The sequence below is a fragment of the Montipora foliosa genome, chromosome 5, assembly GCF_036669935.1.
Source record: "Montipora foliosa isolate CH-2021 chromosome 5, ASM3666993v2, whole genome shotgun sequence".
In the NCBI taxonomy this organism is placed as follows: Eukaryota; Metazoa; Cnidaria; class Anthozoa; order Scleractinia; family Acroporidae; genus Montipora; species Montipora foliosa.
In genome coordinates, this window is record NC_090873.1 from 44,882,425 (window position 1) to 44,892,424 (window position 10,000).

At 40.6% G+C, this 10,000-nt stretch overlaps 1 protein-coding gene across 1 annotated transcript in view; it reads left to right on the plus strand.

Annotated features, from left to right (window-relative positions):
• The first annotated feature begins 4,249 nt into the window (after positions 1 to 4,249).
• The window catches only part of LOC138004360 (structural maintenance of chromosomes flexible hinge domain-containing protein 1-like), a 56,895-nt gene continuing 51,144 nt past the window's right edge, over positions 4,250 to 10,000 (plus strand). Inside the window, exons 1-5 of the mRNA XM_068850855.1 lie at positions 4,250 to 4,500; positions 4,605 to 4,683; positions 4,850 to 5,011; positions 7,040 to 7,122; positions 8,784 to 8,914. Coding sequence (XP_068706956.1) covers positions 4,345 to 4,500; positions 4,605 to 4,683; positions 4,850 to 5,011; positions 7,040 to 7,122; positions 8,784 to 8,914 — 611 coding nt within the window. The 5' untranslated portion in view covers positions 4,250 to 4,344. The remainder of the gene's footprint in view (positions 4,501 to 4,604; positions 4,684 to 4,849; positions 5,012 to 7,039; positions 7,123 to 8,783; positions 8,915 to 10,000) is intronic.

The following is a 10,000-nucleotide window of genomic DNA, read 5'->3' on the forward strand; positions in this document are numbered from 1 at the left end:
TCTGGCCTTTCTGTGGACGAATTCCAGGACCTACTGACACAATCTGGGCAAGTTTTGAAAGCTAAAACCTTCAATCGCTGCGTTATTTTGCTGGTAGGACTGGGTGGCCCGACACTTTTGAAGAAAACTATGAAACGAGAATCGGGAGTCTTCCCTTGTCATGGAATGGCAGAATTACCAAGAATTCTTTTTGGGCATGAGCGAGGCAACTTAAGAAGCACGAGACTGGCCCTCATCGAATGGCTGAAGCGCGGCCAGAGGAAATGATTTCTAGTCAGATACTCAGGAGTAGGCCTGGTGTGTGCTGTTAACGTTGATTTTGGATTTCTGAGCAAGCTTTTATCATAGAAAATTCGCGACAAAGTTGTGCTTTCATTTCGCTGTAATTCTCATGTCAAAGAAAGGGTATAATAATGTAAATAAGAGAATAACGATATTTATATTTGCAGATTACCTGTCCTCTTACTACGAAAGTCAAGCTCGACATCTCTATGCAATAAGTGCACTCAAAATTTCCTCGTGTTACTTTGAAAAAAAGGGTTTTCCTGCTTATATGAAAAATACGTTTTCTTTCCCGTCCCCTTCTTACGCATGATCTCCGCGGAAATTAAATTCTGTTCCTCGATAAACCTGGAACAACCAGTTATGGTCTTAGCTCTCTTTTTTCTTACGTATCAGCTAAGTTGCGGAATGCGCTACCTGATTTTATCCGTACCTATGAGTTTACTGGTTTTAAAAGAGAATCCAGGGCTGCATTTTGTACAGCGGCTTTTCTTCTTTATAAATATATCTTTAAATATTATGTATTTAGTAGGTATCTGTATATGCTATGAATTTTAGCTGTAAATGTAATAATAATAAACACCAACCCGGTTAACAACCCGGTGTGGCCAACACATCACGCATGCGCACACGGATGCTTTTATTGTTGTTTTTAATTTACGTGACACACCGATCTCTTAATGTGATCCACCTTCCCACACGCTTGCCGTGGGAGAACAGTTTTGCTGTTCCCAACCCAGCTTAATTACCACATGTATGGCATGTGAAGCTGCCACTTAAAGGGGTGCTAAACACTCCCCCTGGTATGTTAGCTACGCCATGCTAATGAGGCCCAAAAGGCCGAAACAGCTGTCCATGGCTGCTAATTGACCGGGTGAAATGGTTGTGCGCATGCGTGATGTGTTGGCCTCACTGGGTTGGTGTTAGCGTGTGTCATCTTGCTTTTATTGTTGTAAATGTAATGTCTCGAAGATATTAGCTCTTGTAGTTATTCTGAAATTTGAGGTGAAATAAAGTTTATGCATCCATGTTTGTGTGTTACCTTTAGCAGGGCGCATGCGCACACTTTGTAATCTGCGACTTCGTTGCTTACCATATGACTTTTCCCCTGTATATTTAAGCAATCGAATTCTTACAGTAAATTGACAAAGGCGGTCTGGAGCTGTGAGTAGGCGTGGGATTTGTCATGTCTCATATGGTTTAGGGGCCGACATATTTCTCCCTCAATGCCGTACCGTACTGCGTCGCACTGGCCGAAATCCCGGGATGACTCGTTTGGTACGACGCTCCAGCGCCGTGTCTGGAGGTACTGCGTTTTTTTCTCTTGTTCAAATATTGCATCAGCGCATGCGTAAATGTTTTGCCTCTCCGATACCCAGCCCGCCGAAAAAAACATCAACGTGCTGTTTTTTTTTTTAAGAAATTGACATTTGAGTTGATTGTACGGGCATAAACTCAACGTAACGTAAGAGGCGTGCGTGGTGCCTGGTCTTCTCGAGACAGAAGTGAGAGATGGTTTCATGCAGACTGGGTCGCCCACGAGTGAAGTTATCTCTCTGGCCTTTCTGTGGACGCATTCCAGGACCTACCGATACACTTTAAGACAAAACCGATTACAACAAAAACAACAACTTTAATATTTACCTGGAAACGCTTTTTCCAAGCTTTTTTTTTTTTATTGAAATCTAGTTCTATTTTTCCCCAAACTAGACAAATTAACGGCAATGCTGTCAACGTATCCAGTTGTTGACTTGGTTGTTATTACAGATTCGTGGTTGCGTAACGACATCGATGATAATCTTTTATCAATTAGTGGTTTCAACTGTTTCCGTAAAGATCGTATAGCTGGCCTTGTTGGTGTAATATGTGTTTACTTGAACGACGAAATACCGTGCAAGGACTGACTGCATTTAGAAAACACGAGTTTTGAATGCCTATGGCTTTCTTTACGCCCTAAGCGCTTGCCTAGACCTTTATCAGGTATAGCTGTTTGTGTTGTTTATCACCCTCCAGGTCGACCCGCGGAAAGTCACAAGGTTCTGAATGACTATTTAATTAATACTATTGACATCCTGCGTAATAAGCATCCTGATTACGGTTTGGCTCTTCCTTTTGGAGATCTTAGCGATTTTCACATTGTAACCTGGTATCTAATCACAGTTTAAATTAGGTTGTCCAATAACTAGAGATACTGCTATTTTAGACCTTATTGTGACAAACATGCATGCTTTGTACAACATCCCAACTATTCTTGCTCCTCTTGGTTCAGGCGATCATAACATCGTATTTCGGCAACCTACAATAGCCTTCAGAGTAGACAGTCCCAGCTAACGTCTGGTGCCTCACTACCCAAGATCCCGAATTGATGCTATTGGAAGATGGACTACCTCACATTACTGGTTCTCCGACCTCGGTCCCAGCTTGGCCCCAGCCCTTCTGTTAATGATCTAGCGTCTTCTTTTACTACCCAATTAATAGACGCTATCAATCGGATCTTTTCCATTAAGTCTGTCATACTACATGGTACGGATAAGCCATGGATAACTCCTGAAATCAAGCTGTTGGTCAAAGACCGTCAGAAAGCTTTCCATGGTAGCAACACTCAAGCCTGGCGCTCTTTGAAATATAAAGTCAGCTAAAGTCTACTGACAAGAAATTTTCAAAAGGAAAAGGTCTTCTTATAATAGCAAAGTACAACACCTAAAGAGAGATGACTGTCGCAAATGGTGGAATATTATTAATCAAATGTCTGGCCGATCTACAAAGTCTCAGTTAATGCGGACATTCTACCACTCAATCTTAAAACACTTCCAGCCTTCCTCCCAGCTTCTCAAAGTGTCAATACTGCCCAGCCTTACGAGATTTGTAAGAAATTGGTCGCCATCAAATCTTTCAAGGCCCACGGCCCAGATCAGTGTAACGTGTAGATTGGTGAAAACATTTTAAAAGGGGGCCACATTTTAAACATCTTCCTAAGACGAGGGTTAGTTTACACCACCATTACACGAGAAATGCAGAGAACTATGTGATACCCAAATGCAGGACTGAAAGACTACATTTCGTAGCTTCTTCCCTAGTACAATCTTGACTTTAAATAATCACTAGCCTGCATAGATCATGTAGTCGCATGTACGTCAAATTTTCTCTTTTTATAATAGTAATCTTTTTGGAATTGTTTGTAATTCTATTTTATAATCATGATTGTATCCAGTCCCTGCCTTTTTATAAGATTTGCTTGTAATTTCTATCTATCTATCTATCTATCTATCTATCTATCTATCTATCTATCTATCTGTCTGTCTGTCTGTCTGTCTGTCTATCTATCTATCTATCTATCTATCTATCTATCTATCTATCTAATATAAACTGTAGTCAAATCAAATCATTTCACATTCGCGTACTGTTCCAAGGAATCTTGTCACAGATTGTAGTATGTTTATTTGCAGCCCCTCCCTGTTGCTTTCTGATATCAGTGCATCCCACGTGAACGCCTACTTGGAGTCTTGTTGTGGAGTGGTTTTGTAGCCGTTCAAAAAACTCGAAGTACGTGTTTTATCGGGTTTTATCTGAACCCGATAAAACAATGCTGCTCGTTTTTTAATTAAACAGTACATTTGCAGGGAAGTCACGAAATTCAAACCATCGTGCCCATTCATGTCATGTGATCCCTCCTTTGACCAATCTGGCCCTAGTTGTTCACAAGATGGATAATGCTATCCACCGGATAAATCACTATCCAATCGAATTGCGGAATAGCAAAATTGAATTTTGACCCTGATCACCCCTTATAACTGAATGGCGCAATTGGTTTCGCTATGACTCGTGGATAAGTGATTTATCCGGCGGCTAGCGCTATCAACACTGCGGAGAAAACTGGGGCCTAATAATCAAGTTTACAGACGGTCTGATTGGACAAAATTTTCCAAATTTGGCAAGATCCTTTCCGCCAATCAAAACAACTGTTACATCGATCATCTCGATAGGAGCTTTGTGGCACTCGTGTGCAGAAACCCTCCTAGGCAATTCAGGATTTTTCTTTCGATTTCTCATCTTTTTGAGACAATGAAATCTTCAAATAAAGGCGAAGCGTCTCCTGAGCACGATGATGAAGATGCAGCCGTCTTTATTTACGACCGACGAGCTGGGAGTCGGCCCCAGGAGAAGATTCAGTTGGGCGGTATTTTCAATTTTGTTACCTTCAGAGAGAAGACTCGACAAGTAAGGAGAAGTGTTTGCAACCGTTGTAATCATGGAGCTAATTAATACTTTACAGTTAAACAGCAAACTGTCTTTAACTAAGAAATTGTACAATGTTCCCGCAGGCCTTCAGCATACCTGATAACGAAGAGTTTGTTATTGTTACCACAAATCGTCAAGAGATCTTTGATGACAAGACTTACGGTACATATTATTGAGAAATTTTATTAAAGTTGCGAGGTGACAAAGTGAAAAATCTCCCAAATACTTAGCTTTGAAAGAATGTACCTCTTTTTTTTTTGTTTTGAAAAACCTTGTATCATATTCAGGCCATGGTTTATAAATAAATGTCCTTGTTTCATTACTGCAGAGGAATTGGTGGATGGAAATGAAACACTATACATATTGCAGCGAGCTGATCAAGAACTTAGCGCCCCAACTGAAGAAAGAGTCGAGTATGTTCCGCACTACGATACTCTGGTCAAAAGTGGAATGTATGAGTATTATGCAAGCGAAGGGCAAAATCCTTTACGTAAGTTCAGATAAAAGGAAGTTGATGATGAACTTGAACCATGGGCTGAGTAATTTTCCTACAAAAGTTTGGGTAACTGTGGCATAATTTACAGGACATCCTAGACAGGTGCATAAAGGTCATGTTCCATTATTGAGATTCCTATGTTGAAGAAGACTCTTTTCTTTTGTATTTGACGGACTGACAGGCAGTGCTGTCAACTGTGCTGTCTCACCCTTAGGACGGAGGAATTATGGCCCTATCAATGTTAATCCCCAGGAAGGGAGGGGGGGGGGGGTGTTCAGGCATGGGGTGGGGATTTTGACATTTTCTGGAAAAAAAAAAAAAGAGTCAAATTCCCCACCTGCGACAACATAATTGGCCAAAAGAATTAAAAGCCCCCACCATGGGGCGAGTAAAGGTGGCCAGAATAATTAACAACGAGACCCGTAGCCCTTGCGGGTCAATAGCCCATGAGGCAAAGCCGAATGGGCTATTGACCCGTGGCCCTTGAGGGCGAAGGGTCTAATTGTTTTAGTATCACCCAACTAGGTGGACAGAAAAGGCAATAATAAAGTTAGCAAATGCAAGTTAAAGAAATATTTATTTGGGAATAAAACGAAAGAAAGCGTCACGCTTTTCGCTACTCAAGGACTATTAATAATAGTCCTCTAGTGGCTTATATTAGCCAATCAAAATGCAGGATTTGCATTAGTCCACTAGTTGGGGGATACTAATACCCTTTAGACCTTACTGCACACGATAAGAGTGTATGTAACACTCACCTTTTGTTCAGCCATCTCTCACGAACGTGGGAAGTTCAATCGAATGCCTTCTGGGTCTTTTCCAAGGTGGTGGAGTTATTTTCAAGTAAGTGTGTTCCCAGGGAACAAGGTCGATTTCCAAGCCCTCTTCATTATCCAAGATAGTGGCCATGTCAAATCCTCTACACTGGGGATATGCCGTTTGATCAAAATCCCCACCCTGGGGACATACCTCACAGTCAAAACAATGTGCAAGACATAGCAGCCTTAAGTCTCAATAATTTCAGCAAATATAACTAGACTGTTCAAAGTCCCCTATTTTCCTGTTTGGTGGTCGGGATTGAGCATGAACTGCTACCATCTTTGTTTTTAAACAGTGAGCATGAATTGGGGAAAGCAACAAAACTACCAAGTGGGTGGGGAGTGGAGGAGACACAATCTTGTAAAGCCCCACTCCCTACTCGCTTGGTAGTTCTGTTGTTCTCCCCAGTTCGCTCAGACACCCTTAAAATTTACCTGATAATAGTATCAGACAAATATCAAAATATTTCCACAATGAAAAAATCAACAGAGATGCAGTCCTTTTTTCATTGGAAACCCACTGTTACTTGTGGAGAACCCTTTTGAGCCTCCTTAAACTACAATCAGCGACAAAATAATAATAATAATAATAATAATAATAATAATAATAATAATAATAATCAACTTTATTTATAGAGGATAATGCAAAACAGTAATCATTGAAACACATTAACCATTTCTTCCCCCTATGATGCTTTGGTTCTATCTTTTAGCCTTCTTAAGTAGTCCAATTCATCCCCTTTCCCCCCAAACAATGTTGTACCATCATTCCTGTGATATTTAGGTACAAACTGGCAACATTGAATGGGGAGGGGGGGGGGGGGGTCTTCTCTATAATTTAGAGCATGATTCAAATGATAGATGTATTTTACACTTAAAATGCACTTTTCACACACAATGTGTTAACTAATTTTGTTGCTGATTGTAGGTTCATTTGATAATGAAGGGATCAACTGACTTCTGTACTTTAGGACAATAATAATTAAGGAAACAGTGCATTCTAGTTATGGTAGTGTAGGAGACATTGTATTGTGATTCTGGGTTTGTTGTAAAAAATATATGTACTCTGTAACCCCAGCCTTACCACATTCACACCTAAGGCGCCCTAGGACGCCCCCTTCCCCCCCCCCCCCCTGTCCCGCTGTGCATAACAATAATTTCATCAGTGCTCAGGCAATGCACTTTTTATTTATGACAATTTCAGCATTTGCTTTTGCGGAGCTTGTGGACAATGCGTTGACTGCAACAGCAGAGAATGTGGGAACAAGAAAAATTGAGATAAGGCTGGTGAGGTTTACAGAGTGAATCAATAATTTTACTTGCGTAATTACAGCTGCACGCACTTCAAGTTTTGAAGCACCTGAGAAGTTTTAGCAAAGAGCCAACAACAACAACAACAACAACGTCCATTGGTTAGGATGCTGAATTTTTGTGGGAATGTTTTGAGTTCAAATGAAAGTCCAAAATATGAAATATCAAGGCAATGAAAGGCTACTCCAGATGCACATGAAGAGAGAAACACACAATGTACTTTAACCTTTCGACACATTATCCGAAAAAAATTGGTTTTTGCCCTAAGCACATCTCAAACCCACATCTCCCTAGTTACTAGTAGGGGGTGCTAAGTCACTACACCATCAGAGCCACCACACTGATAATGTAGCTGATTAATGAGATGATTTGTAGTTAGTGGCATGAAGTGAAGAAAAAGTTGGGCTCTAGGGATCCCCACAGTGCTAACTACAAATCACCTTGTTAATCTGCTTCGTTACCAGATGAGTGTGTTGAAAGGTAAATGTACAAGCTGTGTGTGTTTCTCTCTTCATGTACATAATGTGAGTTCAAAACTCATTGTGATCATCAAGTGGATATGTCTTTGGTAGCCCTGAATTCATTGGGTGAATCTATATTGAAGGCGTTGATTGACGATCGAGCACACATGTTTATTGGGCAGCAGTCGAAGAGTGTAGCACATGTTTTAACAATACAGAAACAAACCTAGACATTTTTTAAAGCTAACCTTAGGCCTAAAAACTCTTGTTGAGGTCTAATTATGTTTTGTGTAGGTCTAAGTAGGGCTAAGGTTAGCTTAAATGAATGTTTAGGTTTGTTTCTGTATTGGTAAAACATGTAGTTTACAAGACATGCTACACTCTTCGACTGCTATCCCTTAAACGTTTGTGCGCAATCCTCGATCAACGCCTTCAATATAGCTTCAGCCAAATTCATTGGGAAGCAAACACTCCATATGCAAGGTAATGTGCGTCATGTTGCAATTGGGCTATGAGTAGTTTACTTTATTTTCCAAGTGTCTATGTTATAAGATGGTGGAAGGCACGGTAGCGTCATGGTTAGTGCGCTCAACTCCGGATAGAGTGGTCCGGGTTTGGGTCCTGGCCTGGGACATTCTCACAGTAATTCTCTCCACCCAGGTGTATAAGTTGGTACCGGCGAATTTAATGCTGTGATGGACTAGCATCCCATCCAGGGGGGAGTAGAAATACTCCTAGTCGCTTCATGCTACAGTAACCAGAGATAAGCGCTAGCCTGATCGGCCACTAGGCTCGTGGCAGACTTAAAAAAAAAAAAGTAAAGTAAAGTAACCATATTTAACGTCGATAACTCGTAACAGTAATTCAACTGACAAACCTGAGGGTGATGGTGCGCTCATTTTACTCCCCACTCTCCATCAGTGCTCCGTTTTACGGGTATTTAAAGCTACTTAGCTACACGGAAAGGAAAGAAGTCGAAACAAGGATGCGAGATCCGGGAATCGAACTCAGGACCTCTTGCACCAAGGCCACGCACTAACTGACTGTGCCATCCGTGCTCCTTAAGCTTTATGTTATGAGATGAGTATGCTCTGAAGGATGTGTAAGACAATATTGGTTCACAACATGAGTAAAAGTTGCATTGCTACCCTGTGTTTTTGCTTTTGTTTCTTTCAGATGTTTGATGAATCAGTTGGTAAGCCTGTGGTCTGCATTGTAGACAATGGTGCCGGTATGACATCGAAGGAACTTAACAACTGGGCTATATACCGGTTATCTAAGTTCAACCGCCATAATGGAAAGAAGGTGTAAGTGTGCTTGTGTACACGAACTACACTAGCTCAGGGTTTTCAATAACTTTTGCAGTAGATGATTGGGCTAATTAATGTAAGCGGTCACTCTTATCTTTTACAAGGGTTTGAGTGAAAATGAAGACAGAATAGCCCGCGGTGAGAGACAAATTTCTGACAGACAGATGGCGGTATACTGCTGGTGACCGGCTTCTAATGAAACCTCTGCTAGCTACCGTATTTACCCATGTATAAGTCGATCCCTTGTATAAGTTAAGTTGATCCCCCATTTTTGATGGCAAGAAAAGCAATTTCTTAATTTCTTTGTTAAATGTCCATGGGATACTAATCTTGTATTCTCTCCGCTTTCTGGAACTGTGGATACACAAAAAAACCAGGGCCTCAAGTGCTTCATAGTTTTGTGGTTCAGCAGTTGTTGTATATGCAGGCATTTTGTCCTTTAGTATTGAAAAAGTTCTCAGAAAATCAAACATGTAAACCTCGAACTAACCTGTTTCATTGTTCAAGGATAAAGGGCTTTAGAGGATGAACCCAAAATCACAGAAACAGGAGTCAATCTTTGAAAATGACGATGCAAAATGTGCAAGGTTTAATTGGCCCTTGATTATAATTATCTCACATGACAAACAAAGCAAAAAACTCGTAAACCAAACACTACAAAGTTTGCAAAAGCATTTAAATCAGCCGGGTTTGTATAACAAAAAAAAAAATTACCAACCAGCATTTTCACGCAACGTGAGTGACAATGGTTGCACGCAAACCTCGGTTATTGCACCAGGTTACTAAGCAGTTCAACGATCATGTTTTATTTGAAGAAACAGTAATGCCTTTTTGAGCTTTCCGCCTTTGGTAAAAGAAAATTTCAAGTTTCTATTTCATATTTGTGCTAGTGAGTATCTTCAACATTATTTTAGAGTTGGACAAATCCTTTTTCATTTCAACGGAAATTGCTTACATTCATTTTGAAGTCTTTTGTCCACTGTGTTCGTTATGCCCAAGTCAACATTTCTTGGCTCTAAATCTTTGACCCGTGTATAAGTTGTGGGTGATTTTTGGACCTTCTTTTGAGGCCATAATAGGTCT